General features: G+C 40.1%; 1 protein-coding gene across 1 annotated transcript in view; it reads left to right on the forward strand.

The window, feature by feature from the left end:
- Positions 1 to 315: 315 nt before the first annotated feature.
- si:ch73-181d5.4 overlaps positions 316 to 19,375 on the forward strand; it is a 29,703-nt gene continuing 10,643 nt past the window's right edge. Inside the window, exons 1-11 of the mRNA XM_047340150.1 lie at positions 316 to 421; positions 1,530 to 1,589; positions 2,379 to 3,528; positions 3,652 to 3,889; positions 4,082 to 4,205; positions 4,241 to 4,428; positions 4,871 to 5,054; positions 17,469 to 17,997; positions 18,193 to 18,352; positions 18,932 to 19,048; positions 19,152 to 19,274. Coding sequence (XP_047196106.1) covers positions 1,544 to 1,589; positions 2,379 to 3,528; positions 3,652 to 3,889; positions 4,082 to 4,205; positions 4,241 to 4,428; positions 4,871 to 5,054; positions 17,469 to 17,997; positions 18,193 to 18,352; positions 18,932 to 19,048; positions 19,152 to 19,274 — 2,859 coding nt within the window. The 5' untranslated portion in view covers positions 316 to 421; positions 1,530 to 1,543. The remainder of the gene's footprint in view (positions 422 to 1,529; positions 1,590 to 2,378; positions 3,529 to 3,651; positions 3,890 to 4,081; positions 4,206 to 4,240; positions 4,429 to 4,870; positions 5,055 to 17,468; positions 17,998 to 18,192; positions 18,353 to 18,931; positions 19,049 to 19,151; positions 19,275 to 19,375) is intronic.

Raw genomic sequence — 19,375 nt, forward strand, 5'->3', positions numbered from 1 at the left:
TAACCATGGATCAACTTATGACATTTGATACTATGATCCAATTATACTTTATTAATCATAATGTATCATTCAATTTATTATTACTACTATTTACTACTTTTATTATACATTCATGATTTAAAACAGGGATAAACCAGAAGTCCCACAAATAAGTTGTAAAAGCCAAGACATCCAGGCTAAAAATACATTTAAAAACTAAAATATTACCGAATATATACGGAAAAATAAATAAATTCCATTAAATAAAAGAAAGTAAAATAATAAAATGATCAACACATGCTGTGACCTCGGTGTTTTCCCTGCTGTGACCTCTCGCGAGACTTCGTGTCACCACGGCAGAGAAAATGGAAGGCTGCGCTAGCTAACTAGCTAGCTGAGATAATCTCTCCGCAACTGGGAAACTGTCGTTCACACACCGAAGGTATGGTTTCTGTTTTCACCTCGTGTCCGTGTAAATACGAGCAACATTTTAATCGTCTTCAAGGAGCATTATTCTGTCAGCGTGTCGCCTTTGTTACCAGGTAGTGTAGCAGCTAGCTGTTAGCTGTTAGCTAAGCTAGCTGCAGAGAACAATGTCGGTCGCCCTCCGACACAAGCCTCCTGTTCTCCCTCTGCAGAAACACTCAGGGTTTGTGACAGTGTGTGAGAGAGGACGTTTCCTTTCCGAGCTTCTACACTTGACTGTGTTCTCGTAGTGAAATGAACCAGGTCTGTGTTGTAGTTTCTGTTTCGAGTGTCAGTAACATGGAGGCGAGGAGCACCTACTTCTCATTTCTGCTGATTAGTGTCTGCAGGATTAATCTAATTACACCAGGTCGATTTCACTGGAAAACCAAACATAGCAGCTGTAGAGATGCAGTCGTTGGTTGATTGGTGATTTCATCAGATAATCATAAATCATAATCACCATAATATATTGTTTTATGATCATAATTTCTTGCATTTATGTTTACATTTCAATTTGAAGAGTGAGGGTATAAAGCAGCCAGAGTAAAATAGTTATTTCATATTGTACTAAAATGCAGAACTTCAGTAGATGTATCTTGTCCATTTTTTAAGGTAAACATACAAACAAGTAAATTAATGCACCTTTATTTATGTTTAGCGTTGGTTGAATTATCAATAGAAACACATCTAAAGATAAAACAAATTAACTTGAGTTGAACTGAATCTATTCCTAAAACAGTGCCCACTAAAACTAAACAAGTCATTTCAGTTTGGTATTTTATAAACTTTGTTATGGTTTGATGTGTAGAGGGTATTTGTACTTAAATCAGAGTTATGAGATTTTTAATGAAATCTTCAAATGTCCCCAAAAAAATTCTAAACAGAGACAGTCATCACCCACAACAGCCAATATTTAGAAATTGAGCTCAACAGCTATAATGTTAAGTTGTGTGTCTGGATTAATAAAGACCCATTATCTAATGGGTCTTCCTTAATGTATCTCTCCTTCAAGTCCTCGTCTAGCAGACCAACAGTTAATGTTCCTTGTTTAGTAACAAACTATTTCCTCTGTGTTTTCACAGTCTTGGACATCAGCATGGACTCCATGAAAAATAACTGCTTCACAGATGATAGTAATACAGGTAAATCATGTTCTTTTAGTTCATGAATTACTTCACTGGCCAGTCATTGCTGATTAATATAAAATAGATGTAGTTTCTCACTAGATGTGGGGAAGTTTCTCCATTATTAGATGCAATTTCCGCTACGAGCATGTATTTCTGCTTCTGCTTCAGGATCAGGACAGACGCACATTAAAGGTCCGGTCATCTTTTACCATGTCAGAGTCTCCTGTCTGACTGTCCTCCCTCCACTCTCCTGCTGACCTGCACTCACTTTACACTTTAACAATAAACACTGACACTAGTCAGAAGTTAGAAGGACCTGAACATTACTGATGTTTAATTTGTGTTTGTTAATTCCCTTTTGATTTTATGAGGTACTTATTTAAACATGTGCGCACTGTAGCTACATACAACATGAGACGTGCATAGTCAGGACATCAGGGTTAAAGTGAATGATCCGGATTCATGGTCCGACATCATTGATTAATAACTAAATACATGTGGTTATCAATTTTTGTGAGCGACACACACGGGCAAACACTCAGACACACACACATACACACATGCTGCTGACAAGAGAGAGGTACTTTCCCGCAGATTATCACAGTTTTTTTTTACTTCATTGTTGCAGAAGAAGTGACACCCCGCTTATCCGGGAACACAAATATTAATTTAGCAGGTTTTTATAAAGATCAGCTCTAAGTGTGAGTCGTAGCCTTCTAATTCGGAATCGAACCGTCAGGTGCTTAGAGATTCCCACCCCGAGTTCTCACTATGTTCCTGATGTGTGTTTCTCTTTTTCTATAGAGGAACAGCTGAGCCAGACAGAAGAAGAAGAGTCGAGTGTTCGGCCAACCCTCTCGCAGGTCACAAAGTCCTGGGGCTTCAGACGGACAACCATTGCCAGAAGAGAGTTCATGGAAGAAGTTGGAGACCTCACACACAGCCCTCCACCTGTACGCAGGGGCAGGGCTCGTCGAACCTATCAGACACCCCCGGCTGCTACAGAGGCCTGCACCCCTCGGAAAGCTGCATCTACATCTAGGAGTGTTATAGATGAGCTCGAATGGTCTTCTCCTTCTTCACCTGCTTCAGAAGAGAGCAAGCCTCCCTCAGAAGCCTCTGCAGGAGGGAGTCTCGACCCCAGCTTGTGGCAGGACTTTGGGTCTGCTTTCCACACTGCTTTCTCGCTGCTAGGCGGGAATGACGGCTTGTCAATGGACATGTCAGATGCACTTGCAGCCCCTGACATTTTGGAAGCTTCTGATGCCATTAAGGCTCTTTCTCCACAGGGTATAGAAACTGAAGTGCCTGATAATATGGAATCTGCTGATGAAATGGAAATTTCGCAGCCGGTTGCTTCCGACTGTGTGTCAGAAGGAACAAGTGATGTGGTGTTGATCTCTAGTCAAGAGGACAGTGATGACATGACTCTGATACAGATTAAAGAGCAGCTGGCATCCAAAGGCAGTCAGGGAGACACAAGAGGTAGAGGGGGGAAAGGTGGAAGAGGAAAGGCCAGAGGAAGGGGTAGAGGCAGAGGAAGAGGTAGGGGAAAAGGGAGAGGAAGAGGCAGAGGGAGGGGCAGGGCAGTGGAGCTTCACTCAATCATTGCAGATGAAGTGGAAAATGACGAAGATGTGATGTTTGTAAGTGCAGCTGAGCCGCAGCAGCAGTTGCAAGAGGAGGAACACGATCCACATATCCCTACTGAAATGGCGATATCACCTGCTCACTCTGCTATGACTCTGAGTCCTGCGCATCGATCAAACTCAGACTGCATAATCATAGACACTGACTTAGACCAGGTTACTGATGTAACTCCTGGCCAGTATGATGATGCACCAGAGGAGGGGAAAGATGATACAAACATAGCAGAGTATTCAAGCATATCGGACAGTGAAGGTTATGACTCGAATGCTCTGTACTGCATCTGCCGTCAAAAACACAACAAAAGGTACATACCTGTTTTTGGTAACAAGATCTTTTAGGCGGAGCTGCACTTTCAGAGGTTTGCATACCAGAACCATCTGTTAGTCTCACTTCCTCATCACTTCTATTTGTTCATTGGCTCCTCTAGGTTCATGATCTGCTGTGACAGTTGCCAGGAATGGTTCCATGGCGACTGCGTTGGTGTCAGTGAGACACAAGGTAGTAAGATGGAGAAGAAAGGGCAAGAGTATATCTGCCCCCCCTGCACAACCAAAAGGCAACTTCAGTCTGAGCCTTATCCTCAGCCAGAGCCCGAGCTTAGCTTTCCTGAGTGTTTGACACTGAGTCCTTCTGGAGAAGAAGGGGAGGAGCAGCAAATCCTCAAGGTTAACATTTTATTTTAATTGCAAGTGATCTACAGATTGCTCATTGCTCTTAGTCACAAGAATTAAGTTTTAAAATATCTGTTCAACTTGTTCAGCAGCAGTAGTTTGTTTAGTATTATAGTTGTGCTGTCAAACAATGTGTTGCATGAAGGAATTATGTTCTCTTGGTTTAAAATGAGAATCTGTTTTCAGGACGCTGTCGTGTTTGAGGATGAGCAGGTGGAGGAGGAGGCCCCTATGATCCGGCTAGAGCCTGAACCTGAGCCTGAACCTGAAGCTGAGCCTGAACCTGAGCCTGAGCCTGAGCCTGACCTGAGCCTGAGCCTGAAGCTGAAGCTGAGATGGAGACAGACAGCTCTCTTCCCCTGTGCATAGGACCCGGGTGCTTCAAACAAGCCCTACAGGACTCTGTTTACTGTGGCACTGACTGCATCCTTCAGCATGCTGCCTTCACTATGAAGACACTATCAGGCCCTAAGGTGCCCAAGTCCAGAGGACGGCCACAAAGAAAAGTTGCCACTGCCAGACCAGCTGCAACGGTAAGGAATTTAACCACCGAGACATTGAGACAGATGTTTGATGTGTATAGGGAATAGGGATGTGGTTTCATTACGTAACCGTTTCATAACGGTTAGAATTATAAAAGAATTACGATATCTAACTGGTGTCCTTCCTCTCGCGACTTACGTAATTTGTGTGTGCACCGTGCGGAGAAATCTCCCGCAAGTCACGTTTTGAAGAAATCCTTGTTTACTTTCGGGTTCAGACCAGCTCCTCCAGCTTTTCCTTCTGTAATATCGCTAATCGTGAAAACCGTGAAACCATGATATTTCCTCTGACATAATCACGGCACCAAAATTTCACATTGTTACATATTTTCTTGTTGGGTCTTTTCCATATGCTGTGTTTAATTGAAACTACAGTGTAACACAAACCTTTAGGTGTTTTTATTCTTGACCTCCGTAAATATTTTCTTCACAGGGTCAGAGGTCTGTTAGGACGTCTAAGAGGTTAGCAGGAAAAGCTGAGGAAAAAGTTGAAGAGGAGGAGATGATGAAGGAGGAGGATGAAGGAAATGGGGAGGCTGCATATCCCATATCCTGTGACCCCATTCTCACAGAAGTTCAGGCCACTTCAATACCATCACCTAAGTTGTACACAGCGTGTATGTACCATTCACTACTCGTACACATTCAAATCATACAGCAGTTCAAACACTGTGCACAAATCGTCTCTATGGGCATTATAGATTTTCCTCCCTCTTTGAATTAATGCAGTATGTTACACAATCATACATAAGCACGCATACACATACCCTCTCTCTCTGGGATGGCTGACAAGTAGCAGGGGTCAGAAGTGGGTAAGTATGTTCACTTTTGTAGTATTTGAATCGAAATGTCCAAAGTGTTTTGCTGAAACAGTCTTCAGTCAGGATTCAACAAAATACACTCACTTACACACGTCTCGTAACTGGAAATTGCTAAATGAGCAACATACCGAATACACTAGTGTGTATGGTAGTGCTGGGTAGGCAGGATGTTTTACCACGTTTAGTATCCATGTATTCAAACACCATTGCCATGTTCAGTTTGCCCGAGGTCTTTTGCAAGCTCACTGAAAACACAACATGACAACCACACTCAGAAGGATGATGGGGAACACTTAACACAATGAGCCCTTTGGTAAGAGTCTCTTATTCTGGAAACATGATTCGTTCGATGAACTCAGCTGCACTGAAGAGTTTGAATAATACTTCAGTGACCTGAGAATCAAGGTTGAGGTTCCGCTTTTCACCATAACAAGCAGTGCAAATGGTCAATTCAGAGTCAACTGGAAGAGGATCACACAACAAATCACATAATTTCAACAATGGAAACACCTTGATTTTTGCATTTTTGTCTTCAAGAAGCTTCAAGAATCACAACTTTAAAATCCGATTCTCCATAACATTTGAACTCTTCAACTTCCTTTACATGCCACTGTGGAAAGATGATTTTAAAAAGAAAAGCTACACTAATCATAGAATATGCTGATGACGATTTGACGTGATGTGAAAAGTCAGTCAAATGTAGAAAAATAAATGATGCCTACAGTTTTCATCATCAAGCGGAGACATCAAACCCTTCACAACTCTTTAGTACCAGTGAATACACTGGTTTGACATCGCTATACCCAAACCTTATGGTTTGTTGAGGCCTCCTGTATCTTGTAGTTTTGATGGCAGTTGCATAAAATATACCGAAAGTTAATTGAACTTTTAATTGCACCTAATACAGGAAATGCACTTCATTGCTTACACATTTTACAACCTTCCTTGTCCCCATTTCGTGTTCAGACAACCTACCAGGTCTGAGTTACCTGGTAAACTTGGTTTTACACCAAGTCTCTTGATGTTGCAACTAACAGTGTCGTAACCATCAACACTCAACACACAGACACACACTTTTGGACTAGTCGGTACAGACACACAAATACCAGATTGGTTAGCATCTCGATGGACTAGGGACTGGGCGTCTGGTAACTGGAGCAGGAGTGGACTTCTTGCTGGTACAGAGAGAACTTGAGGATTCACCCGTGCAGGTGCTAGAAAGACGTTCCACCTGGACTCCACCCAACAGCCAAAAGGAGAATTGTGGTCTCGTTTCCATGAAGATGTGATTGGAAGTGTCAGCGGGCCTCCGTCAGCGAAATCCTCCATTCCTCTGAGCCTCTGCGAAAAAGGAAGAAACTGTTGCTGCTCACCATACATACACACAAAGTCTAGAAAGGAAGGAATTATGAGACTTTCTTTTTAGTAACACAAGGTTTAGTGTTTAAGGAAATCAGTTTGATCTAACTTTTTATGGATCAAACAGAATGAATACACCCACGCTCCTGACATTTTGAACCCCTATCACCCTTCACTTGCTTACACACACACTCACATGTGCCTCCTCATATTCAGACGAACACAATCAGAAGCGAACATGTTATTTTACAATAAGATTATCAATAATAGTTAAAAAACTGAATGTTTGTGGTTTCTGTAGATTTTTTTCTTTTTTTTTAACTAGTGTAGAATTGCAGATTTTAACAACAAAACAACTCCACCTTACTTTCACTAAAAGTGCATAAAGCATGAAGGTAAATACAACAGACACTAGATTGGCATTTTTACATTTTTAGGTTTTCTTGCAGATTTATATAAGCAGAATACAATGGTTCACACTTCTGGATTACTAAAAGGTCTAAAAAAAAAAAATCAAAAACCTAGAATGGCCCTTAGTAAATCATATACCTCTTCCTAGGCCAAACAATCTTGCACACAAATGTACAGTTTTTGCAGTAGAAATATAAAAGAAAAAAGACTGCTCCGATGATCTAAATGATTTATTTGTCCTAAAACGGTTAAAGAAAATGGTGAAAAAAAATCCTTGATCTGCTCCTCAATCCGTACCCACACTAAAATGTTATAGGTTCTTCCCAGGCCCTCCACCAAGTTTGGTGAATATAGGTTTATTTAGTTTTGTGTATTACATTAACAGTTAAACCAACCATTAAACAAACAGACAAACAAACAATGGGTGAAAACATAACCTCCTTGGCAAAGGTAGTTATTCCTCACTTCATTTCAAAAGTCCAAAACTTGACATAAGTCAGATGTAACTTCAGACTCGACTGCCCTGTGAGCAACTGTAAAGGACTCATAACCCGACACAAAAAGGAAAGAAGAAAAACACGTAAAAACACAAAATGTTAAATGTTCCCTGGGAGTTTTTGACCGAGCAGCCTTATAGGAACTGTTTTTGAGGGGTTTCCAGCTTAGTTTGAAACTGCAACGAAAATGAGACAATGGTTTCACACTGTTCCTCTGACTAATGGGCCAAGATAGGCTTCAATACATAAGCAAAGGCAGAGAAGAAGAATATTACAAGCTTGGTTATAACCTTTACTGCATTTATTAAAACATTTCTATGCACATTTAATAAGGAAGGGAATGCATTGCACCCGTTTGACCGCCTGTGTTTTGGTGAATAACACAGAGGATACTCCACAGGGCCTCTTTAACTTCGGTATCTGAAGTGATAGCAGCAAAATCTCAACTTTTCTCTATACATTTATACAATCACGTCAATAGTATATGTTTCTTGGAGCATTAAATCATGATCCGCTTCTTCTTTCCTGTACTAGTCAACTATATTGGCATTTGAAACATTCTATGAAATTCAAACTTCAGTGATAACTTTTGTCAAGTGTCTGACATGTCTAAGTATCTGCTGTAAAATAGGCCTGTGAGGTCAACACATTGTATTTTCATTCTGCCTTGTGTCAGAGCTCAAGCTTTTCTCTTGGTGCACATCCACTCAGTCGGACATTACACAGACCGTGTTCTGTAGCTGACGGGAGAAAATCTGTTTGTTATCTAGTTCAACTGGTTCACACTTTTGTGTTGACACATACAGCTCCTCCGGGTATTATCCAGAAAAGACTGTTTTGTCTCTCAGTGCAAACAGTCTTCCTTCCAAACTACTTCTATGAAAAGTAGCTAAAGTTCGTCCAGAAGGTTGTTCTATCTATTGCTATGATCAAAAACATTGATCAACCAACCCCAAAAACAGCAAATATTTCCAGTGGCCCACGGTTACTTTTGCTGATTCACACTGAACCTGAACCTTTAGTAGAAACTCCTTTAACACTACTTTCAGCATATCTCTCTCGACATTGTCCAAAAAAAGAACCACATTTCATCAGTAGTTTACCAGCAGTCCATCAGAACCCTGGGTGATCCCCTGTCGCAGCCGCCTCTAGTCGACACCTCGTGGAGCCAATGAGCCTCTGAATGTGCAGCTGTGAGGTGCTGAGACTTCTCGGGAGAAACCTCTGACTAAGCTTCTGGCTCTTGGCGGACAGAGGTCACGTCTCCAGCTGTGTGTTACAGCCCGCCTCACTGGTTCTCAGTGGGGTTGAGGTCAGGGGATGTTGCAGGCTGAGACAGCATCTGCTAACTAGCAGTCCACAGGGCAGAGGGGACCTGGTGAACAGAGGTTTTCTCCTGATGAGGGGTGGCGTCGCTGCACAATTTCATCAACACATGACATCAACTCAGGAAGCAAAGTGCAGTGGCATTTGTTTCCTAGCGATATTGACTTAAAATTAGGATATTTTTAAGCCGACATGAATGATTCTACTGCTGTACCTCAGAGTACGCCCAGTGATCCTCATTGTGAATGTCAAATTGTATGTTTTGGTGCCTTACTATTTCTGGTGATAAAGCAGAAGACTTTTAACACTTCTTTCAAACATACTTTTTCCCATCAGTATAAACACTATTTCCACATCGCCTCTGGAAACTAATTTATACAATTTTTACACATGTTCAAACTGACTATGCCTTCATAACTTTATCTAAAAATAATAAAAACTACGATGCACATAAAAACATTTAGATTTCTTTTAGAGCACTTGATGGATAGTCATGGGAATGAGAGTTTTCATCATCATATATTAGAAACATTTCTTTGACGTGTTTTCCTACAACGCATGATATTGCATTGCATTGCAGTTTTAATTTGTTTTGCCTACATCTGATTTGAAAGCAGCCCTCAGTCATGGTCACACTTGTTTTTCTGACTTTCACTATTAGTGGGAGGTAATGCATCAAAAAATAACTTAACTCTTAAACAAATATGGGTGTGGGTGCTTAAACTGTAATTATCATTATAAAAATTTAAAACAAATGTCATTCTTTTGAGGTAATTTCCTCAGCGTCATAAGACAAATCAGACCTTTTGACTTTTTTAAACATATGACCCATAATGACAATATAGAAAAGGGAAAATATTAAAACCGCCTTTAAATGTATGTGATACTAAAGCCCTGTTCATACCTGACATTAACAGACATCTTGGATGATCCAATAAAAAGTGCACCGCTCTAAATACAAAGGTACCAATCACCAGTAGATGTTAGCGGATGTTAGCGACCACCAGCGGATAGCGTCAACAGCCTTTTAATCAAAAGACACCCTCTTCTAAGGCAAACCCACAACAGGCTGATCAGACCTGGATGCGGATAATCACTCATTTCCACATAATTTAGATTTAAAGATGGAGCAAAGGGAGTAAGGGCCCTCAGCGGGAGTTTTTCCAGTGAACAACATCTTTTTGTCTTCTCTGTCACCTCTCTTCGTTCCTTGAATTTAGTCGAAATCCTGCCACACTTGACTCCTGGTGCATCATGTGCTGCGTCACACAACACAAGCACACAATGGTGCCCTATGTGTCTGTAAAAGCCTTGCCGGGCTGTGACTGGTCTGAAGTCACTGGAAGGGAAAGTCCACTGTCTTGATACCGTCTCACCTCGGTGGAATAATTTAAGCCCAACTGACGAATTGTTTCTTGAATCTACTGGTTTTGTATCATGTGTATTCCACATGGTCTGAGTGAAACTCTCACTGAGAGCTGTTTCCTTTCTTGTTTTAACCTTTGAAACAAACAGGTGTCTGAAAGTTTCACCCCACTACACTGATGACATGTTTCAGGACTGGTACACTGGCCTTTTTATTATTCATACTTCTTGCGAATGCCTAATCCACTCATACATGATGCTTTAATGGTTTGGTACTGTCATGTCAGGGATTACTTCTCATACACAAACCTCTATTATTATTAATATACATGACACAGGATGTCAGTATTAAGGAGATCTTAAAGCTAACTTATTTTTAGCTAGTAGTTGGTCATTAAAACAAATTGGATTTATTCTTGATGAACTAATATCTATGTTGGAGTAAATTAAATTTCTTTTAAGAGTGAACAGTCGGACCCTTGTGGTGACTTTGAGTGCCGTGTGATCACATGACGTAGTGTAACTGGCATGAGAGAGACATGTGATTTCTGTGATTTGATTTCCAATGATCTGGGTGGAAAAATGTTGAGGTCTGGGATGATAATTTCAATTCTGCACTTAGGTTTAATTCAAACTGATCAGTTTTAGCTTTGAGCAAGACAGGTATTTACTATAAGAAGTGATGCCAGCAACATCAGGTTTTTAGCTCAAATCTATTTAAATTTTAGCTTGTGAATCAATTGTGGCTCTCTGTTGCATCTTAACAGCTGTAACGGCTGTCAAGCCTGAGTTTCCTACACGTGTCTTTTTCAACGCTTTCATTTCATTACCTCATTGTCTCTGGCTTTTAATTGTAAAACACGAGCACCCTCTACTGGCTAAACAGAAAACATGCAGCCACAGAGAATGCATAGCTGACATTCCATGGATATTTCACAGCTTGTGAGGGATTATGCAGGTTTCTTTTTAACATCAAAAAGATTGCAGTGTAAATATATTTTTGTACAATCACTTTCCCATTTACAACTGTACATAGCCTTTATACATATGTAATAAGCAGTATGTGTGCTTGCGTGTATAAACATATTTCCATACATACATATTTCCCTTTATACATGGAAGCAACTGAGCAAACACAGAGATGGGTTGAGGGAAATTGTCAATATGTGGACCATGATGCCATCTGTTGACTTCAAAGCAAAAGATCAAAGCTGCCCAAAATGTATAATATTTGGATTTCCCTTATTATGGAATGAGAGCAGACATACAGGATCACAATGTCAGCAAATAAAACTTAAACTAGACAAATTTCAAGAATGTGGAAAAGTTACAACCTCGTTACATCACACAGTTAATAAGGCACAATACTACTTTTGAATTGCTTAATGCTGTTAGAAGTATAATTTTTTTCTTTTCTTTTGAGCCTGGTGGATTCATATATCATTCAGTGATGTGCTCATACTGTCGCACTACAACATTTCTCAGACTTTGGGACCTCGTTCAGACCTGGTATTAACAGCTGATGGGATCCAATAACAAGTGGACAGCTCTATGTACATGTGCACATACCCAAGATGCACTGAGGACACGTGGCCACATTCTTTTAGCAGTGTGAATGCAGATATGTCCTGGGACCTCCTACTCAACCGCCATCCTCTGACCTGCTACAGTTTCACAACTCAGACATTTTTATACTTCTCAGTGCATACATCGATTTAGTTGTGGACACTTCCACGATATGAACATTGGCCGCTCTATACTGATTTTCTATTTTGTTTTCAACTGAGTAACATCTTTTTTTATTGTAAAGCTAGGCTTATTGATTCCCTCGGCCCCTCCTGGCTTCGCTCTCTCCCTCTTTCTCTCCTTTTCAGACCAAAACACACAAATATACTTTCTATAGAGTCTGACGGGCAAAAACAACTTCATTTTGGTCTTCTTAAGCAGAAATGATGTACGTGTTCATTTGCATATAGAGCGGGGAAGTGAGATCCGATGACAAGATGTGAAGTAAATGTGTTACTCATCTGTTGAATGAGCTCTGAAAAAAGAATTGATATATATGACAGTGAGCATGTGGGCGCCACTGTGGCATATGACGAGGCCACCGGGGGCTCCCACACACAGCCAGAGACGAACGAGTAGCTTTTCAGCATTTTATTGTCTTCACACAGTGTAAACATAAACTCAACAAACTCAACTTAATTTGTCCCACACAGCCTTTTCAGGTTTCTAAGCTCAGCCTCTTCCAGGCTCTCCTTGTGTGTCTGTCTTTATCCCATGTGTCTCCGCTGCTGCCTTTTGAAGCCAGCGAGAGTTGATTGGCCAACTCGTCTCAGCTGTGCCAGTCACCTCTCCCTGGTTCACCTGGAGGTTCTCTCACCTCCATGCTCACAATGAACGATTGTCTTACCTGACAAGCAAGATTATGATGGTGTTCCATGATGGTTGGTACAGTGATTCATTCTGAAGCCAGGTATTGATCCATGGCTGCAACGACTTTGGAGTTTGATTCAGGGAAGTTAAGTGAAATGTTAAGTTTGTTCTTGTGCAAAAGAAAATAGTTTAGAGCTCAGAGAAACGTACGTTAAGTGTTTGTTGGTGCAGACTTGATATTCAGACTGAACTTCCATTTCCTTTCTCTGAAAGAAATCTTGAGCAGTCAAAGTTATGAGCAGTGTTTCATGGATCTGAAACCAGGTTAAGAAACTACTGTCAAGGAAATTCCTATTGGTAAATTTCACAAAACAAGGTGTAGTTGTGAGATGTCATCAGAAAGAAGAGGACTGCAAAGCTGCAATATAAAAGCTCCCAAGTCATATTGGTGAAATTCAGTGAGTTACATTGGGTTTACAGATTTTCTCCAGAAATGTGTAAATTCAGGAAAAGAAGAAAAGCCTCAGGATTTATGAAGCATCTCGGCCCCTGAGATTGATTCTTAAGTGAACAGTTGCTCAGAGAAGAGATGAGGACTTTTATGGCGCTGGAGAGTTTATCGTGCTGAGGATAAAATGGCTGCCTCGAGCAGCAACGGGGCGAAAGTTATATGAAAAACAGCAGAACAGTGCTACAATAAAAATGAAATCGTACAGATATGATGTTTGTGGTTGATCGTGATCTTATTTCAGATACAAAGCATGTTAGAGAGATGCTATTGATGCTCTAAACTCTGTTTCACAGTCTCGTCTGATTTCATGCTCACCAGACATGTAATTGGAAGTGTATAGCCGTAGTTATTAATAGAGGCTTTGCTGATTAGCCTACATTGATGTGATGCCTCCTCATTAAAGAAAGGTCCATGCTAAGATAAGAGAAAGGACAGCGTGCCCCTGGAGTCTTGACGCTGGTGGCAGTAAAGTTGGCAGGTGGTGGTTGATGGAAACTTTCAGTTGAATCTCCTTGGAACATTCTGGAGGTAACGGTGGTTAAGAGTGATCATGGACCATTTACGTCAGAATTGTGAATGTAGAGACTTTGATCATATATGAAATCAGAAATAACAAAAGTGTGTAGAGATGGAAACCCCATGAAATACCCCAAATGAATATACAAATTATTGTATGATTATTTACAGTAGTTTCATTGTATAGAATGTGTTTTCCCAACAATTTAAAGAGGTGTGATGAGATTTTTTATGATTGACCACTGACAGGGCATCTTATCTTGAAACCACATCTACACTGAGACAAATGCACATGTTTCTTCCTCACTTTGACACACAAACACACACAAGCATACTGAAGTACAAGTACAGGACCCTGATTCTTTTCCTAATGTGTGTAGAAAGTGACTCACTTAAATATTTGTTCTTTCCTTCATTAATAAGTATTAAGTTTTCATTAATTCATGTTGGGCTTCCTGCTCATCGGTGGCCTAAAGCAGAAAAAGGACATTTCTTCAGATGACTCACTGAACCTGGATCATTCACTTACTTCCTTTTATGCATTGCTGTTGTTAAGGTTTTCTATTTCTTGAAGTATGTGTATATTGACATTGCCCCAGCCTGTTTGCCTGCCCAGGAAGTCTAAGAAGTTCATAGGAATCAGACTTTAACTCAGCCTCAATTCGTGGCTCTGAAACTAATCAAGCATCTACACAAAAACTTGGTGTGAGTGGACAGCTCACATCAGCTCTATCACATTGTATTCTTCTCACTCCAAAGGGCTATGAATTTACACCTCATCACAAGAATGTGTACAGCAAGTCATGGCCCTTTGGATCAGTGGTTGTGTAGGGTTTTCTCGTTGTTGCTTTGTTGTTGCCCAGACATGCTCGACTGAGCCACTGGCGTCAGAACTGGAGTTGGTCTCCAGGTGTTGCACGGTGGCTGCACACTTTGAGTAAATAGTTTGAAGGGATTAAATGCAGAGGATGAATTTCCTCACAGGACAGAATCAAAAATAACTTGCACCATTATGTCCGTGCCTGTGCAGTATGTGAGCCCACATTATGTTCGTTTTCAACATGGAGGCTTCAACATCAGTTTTTTACACTCGCATTTATGTACACATTTATCATAAAGTATGTTCAGATCTTTATCTGAATTACAATCTTGTCAATATTGAACCCATCAATCAAACATTCACAATGTTGGTTGGAAAAGAGTCTGTGAACCCTGAAGCTGATTAGATCAACAACTATCTGGAGTCAGGAGTTAAAAAACAATGAGTCCAATCAATGAAACAAGATTAGAGCTGGTTAAAGGTTGGAGCTACTTTGATTTACAAACCAAACAAACATTTTGAGAGTTGATTTGTATGAAGCTGTCATCTCAAGGTGTTTACATATTGATCAGTCCAGTGTTTATACATGGAGAAGTGGGTTCGTTACTGAATGCGTCAAAGGAACTATGTAGAACAATTAATGATGAAGCCCAGTGAAACAACTAAAAGCTTAAAGGAATCTCTTTTCATCAGTCAACCATATGGAAATCATTGTGCATGGTTGAATGGAGCAACAGGAAACCATGGAGGAAGCTGCTGTTCTCGAAAGAAACAGTTACTCTGCAATGCTACTGGTAAAATGTGTTGTGGACAGATGAGACTATGGATGAAGCCATCGAGGTTCGAGGTTCAGTTGAAGGGTTCACATACTCTTTCCACTTAAAATGGGATTGTTTAATCGATGTGTTCAATAAAGATACAATAGATTATTAATAGTATAAGCATATTGGTTGTCAATGCTTTTTACTTAGAAGAAGACCAGTTCACACTTTAGAACCAATGCAGAAAAGCAGGTATCTCCAAAGAGTTCACACAGTTTTTCTTGCCACTGTAGAGTTTTATAGAAATTGGCAGCAGACAAGATTTAGCTTTTCCATCCATCCATCATCTGCACTGCTTATCCCCTTGGAGGATAACGGGGCTGGGGCCTATTCCAGCTGACATAGTGCGAGAGGCGTTTTACACCCTGGACAGGTCACTAGGATATCACAGGGCTGACGTAAAGAACCAAATAGTCACTTACACTCACTGGCAGTGAGACTGACTGATCACATTTATGTTGTTTTGTGTCTATGATCCTCCACATACATAAAAACTATGTGTCTGTGTGGATATCACAACTTAATATATGGGCGCTGCCTCAGCAAACCAATACTAAACACCCACACTCATATCTTCCAAACCTTAAAAAAAATACTGAGAAGGTGAATGTTGTTTCAACCTCTCAGAGAAAATTGCCAAAAAGTTTAACAAATTATATATTTTTTTTAAGTGAAGGTCTCTGCAGGTGACTAGGAACAGCTGTGGATGTGTTGCTCTCTGATCTTATTCCCTGTGGGGCAGCGATATTATGCACTTCAGCTTTTCACTGAGTGATAAAAGAAACAAGGGCAGACATGTCAGCGCTGGCAAATCTATGTTCCCTTTACTTTCAGTTTTTTGGGAGATTAATTAATTGATAAATCATCCACAATCAATGATGTCCTTTGTGATATACAGGTTAAATTAAGCCAATTAAAAGATTGGTTATTTTAATAACAGTGGTGTAAAAATGCTTCAGAGGTTTTGGCAGTAACTTCCCGAGATGATGATGATAATGATGAAATTAAGAAATGCAGACTTAAACTACAACCTAAATGTAGTTTAAAGTTTTGTGTGAATCACCTTTACATGATCCAACAAGTTGGAGCAAATTCTTTTTAGGATCAATATAAATCTGAACATTCCAGTATTCAATATAAAAACTCAGTAAAAAAAGATACACACGTATTCATTAATAAGGTTGTCATTTGCAGTCAAAAATCACTGGCTTAAATCCTATGTATCATTATTTCCTTTTTTCAGATTTTGTTTTATTTTTTTATTTATACTTTTGTATTTATTATCGACATACAAAAAATAACATCATCTGATTGATACACAACAACTGCAACAATAACAAAAACGGCAACGAAAAGTACAAAAACCTACAATGACACAATACACCGCAACATGTAACATAAAGGGGGTGTACAGTACAGTGGCTCATAGGTAGTAATTGAAATCATTATCTTGAGGAATATATGAAAATGTATAATATGGAAAAACCAAAGTGAAGAAACTTTTCACAAAATGTTATAGCACTTATCCCATCAGCTATTTGTTCCATACCAAGAAGATTGGAGAATTCAAGTAACCATGTTTCTATTGAGAAACATTCTGGCCTAAGAATTTTCCAATTTAACAAAATCATTCCATAAGCAGCCATGAAGACAAGGCCTACTATTTTCCTTTCTTCTTTCCTTTCTTCTCTCCTTTCCTCTTTCTATATCCTAAACAAAAAAACCCAGAGGACATGGGGAGAGATTTATATTTATTATAACCGAGATTGAATGAAACACTTCTGCCCTAACATATGAATCCAGGCTCACACTTTCCACAACCATGCCAGCAGAGATCCGAGGAGCTTGGGTCTATTTTCTTTTAATTCTGGAGGTTGTTATATAAGCTCTGTTGCTCCTATGTATCATCATTTTCTGATTAAATCAATTACAGATTTATTCACTTGCATTTACTTAGATTGGATACCTGGATTTTATTTATTTCACAATTGAGAAATTCCAAATACATGCCCGTTTTACTCCAATGTTAACAAGCATTTCTGTTTTAAACAACATCATTAAAAATCATTAATATACTGTATATAGTATATTTAGTTGTCATCTACTGTTGGGCCTTCTTTTAACTCTGCTGATTGACATATCCTTTATGTCGATGTTCACATATTTCTTCATATTCACAAAGTGTCCTACTGTTCTTCTTTCTAACAGCTAATAAGGACAATGAGCAAGTAGAGGCTGACAGTGAGGCTGCAACTCCCTCAAAACAATCTCCAGAGGACTCCTCTACAGATACGATTCCCTCTTCCCATCATGTCACTGAGCCAGGCCCACCAAACAGAGACTCTCAAGAAGAAGCAAAAGAGCCAGCGGACAGTGGTGTGTCGAAGCCACAACCAGCTGAATCCAATCCCTCAATAGCAGCCACCCCAGCTATGTCTAGTCCGTCTCCTGCTGCACAATCCCCTACCACCTCAGTGCTCAGACACCATGAAACAGGTGCCGTTATGGTCACTAAGACCTCGTACGTCATACCAAAGAAGCAGTCTGGACCTCAGCCTCCGTCAGTATTGGCCTCAGCATCTTGCCAGAAGTCCTCTTCAGCCCCCACGCTGCTGAATGAAACCCGAAACCTGCTTGTGCCTCCTGCGCCCAGCGCTCCCTCCTCCAGACCCTCTCAGCCCAACACCCAGGTCAGACAGAGCATCCAGCGCTCCCTCACCGGCATCCTGTTCAAAAGGTGAGAACTGTTTTACAAAGTGTTTGACTGAAAACCTCTTTTTTTTTTGGGTGTATTTACTGACCAGATTATTTGTCAATCATCTACATTTCAGCAGCATTTTCCTAAACTATACATATTTTGGAAATAATATTGACTTACATATCATGAATATCTGTGTAACAACTTGTTGACTTACTGCTTTTGTTTGTTAAGGGTGTGTGACTGTGAGGATTTGGACATGTCTGAGAGTGACGCTGCAAAGCTTGTCGCAAGCATTGAGATGGAGATGTTCGACATATTTCGCAACACAGACAGCAAATACATGAACAAGTACAGAACCATAATGTTCAACCTAAAAGACCCAAGAAACAAGGTGATACAATCTGTCAATGTTTTGTGATTTACATTACATTGGAATATTGCCCATATTTTTGCTATTCACATGTTTGTGATTTCAATTTTGGGGTCTACTTGAATCAGTTTATTTGTTGTATTTTTCAAAACACATCAACTTTTGGCCTGCTTCCTAAAAAGCCCATTCTGCTCTGATTGGTCAACTAGCTTACTCTTTTGTGATTGGTCAACAACATAGAGTGAGTCAGAAATGTCATGCCTCTCGACATGCTCCTGATCAGCAGTAAATGTTGCTGTTGCCATGGTAACATGTTAACGTGGTAGCATGTGACATCTTACCTTGTGATGTAGACACTTTACGCCAAAAAGCCAGGAATATAAAGGTAGATATTCATGGCAATTCAGGAGCAACAGTTTGCTGTGGGAGAGAAAGAAAACTTAAACAAGACAAACAAGCTATGTGACACATTAAGGACAAGGAAAATCATAATATGGGCACTTAAATATTACAGAAATGTTTCTAATGAACGTTTTTTACAAGCAGCTCATGGTAAAAATGTGTTTCTAGTAAACAGTCTAATTATGGGTTTCTCTCTAGGGCTTGTTGTATCGGGTTGTACAAGGAGATATCAGTCCCTTCAGACTGGCAAGGATGAGCCAGAAGGATATGCAGGCCACCAAGGCACCTGAACCAAGTGCAAAAGAAACAGCAGAGGTAAAGTGGTTTATTACACTTACACTTGTTATCATGCCTCAGAAAGGTTAAACTATGTTTGTGTCAGAAATGACCATGTTCTTCCATTGCTGTGTGTATCTAGGTTAAGGATTCTCCTGCTAAAGCAACAAGTTTACAGCAGAAGCCTGAAGCAGTGAAGGTTGATTTGCCCAGTTTGAATCCTGTTAGACCTGATAGAAGATCCAACAAAAGACCGGAGAGCATGGTGTGAACAACTTATTTCATTAAATTGATCAATATACTGTCCCATGTACACATTTCTCATGAAAGGCCAAGGATGTGTTTGTGGGTCTCATTGTTTTTGTG

This window comes from Hippoglossus stenolepis, chromosome 6, assembly GCF_022539355.2.
Source record: "Hippoglossus stenolepis isolate QCI-W04-F060 chromosome 6, HSTE1.2, whole genome shotgun sequence".
Classification (NCBI taxonomy): domain Eukaryota; kingdom Metazoa; phylum Chordata; class Actinopteri; order Pleuronectiformes; family Pleuronectidae; genus Hippoglossus; species Hippoglossus stenolepis.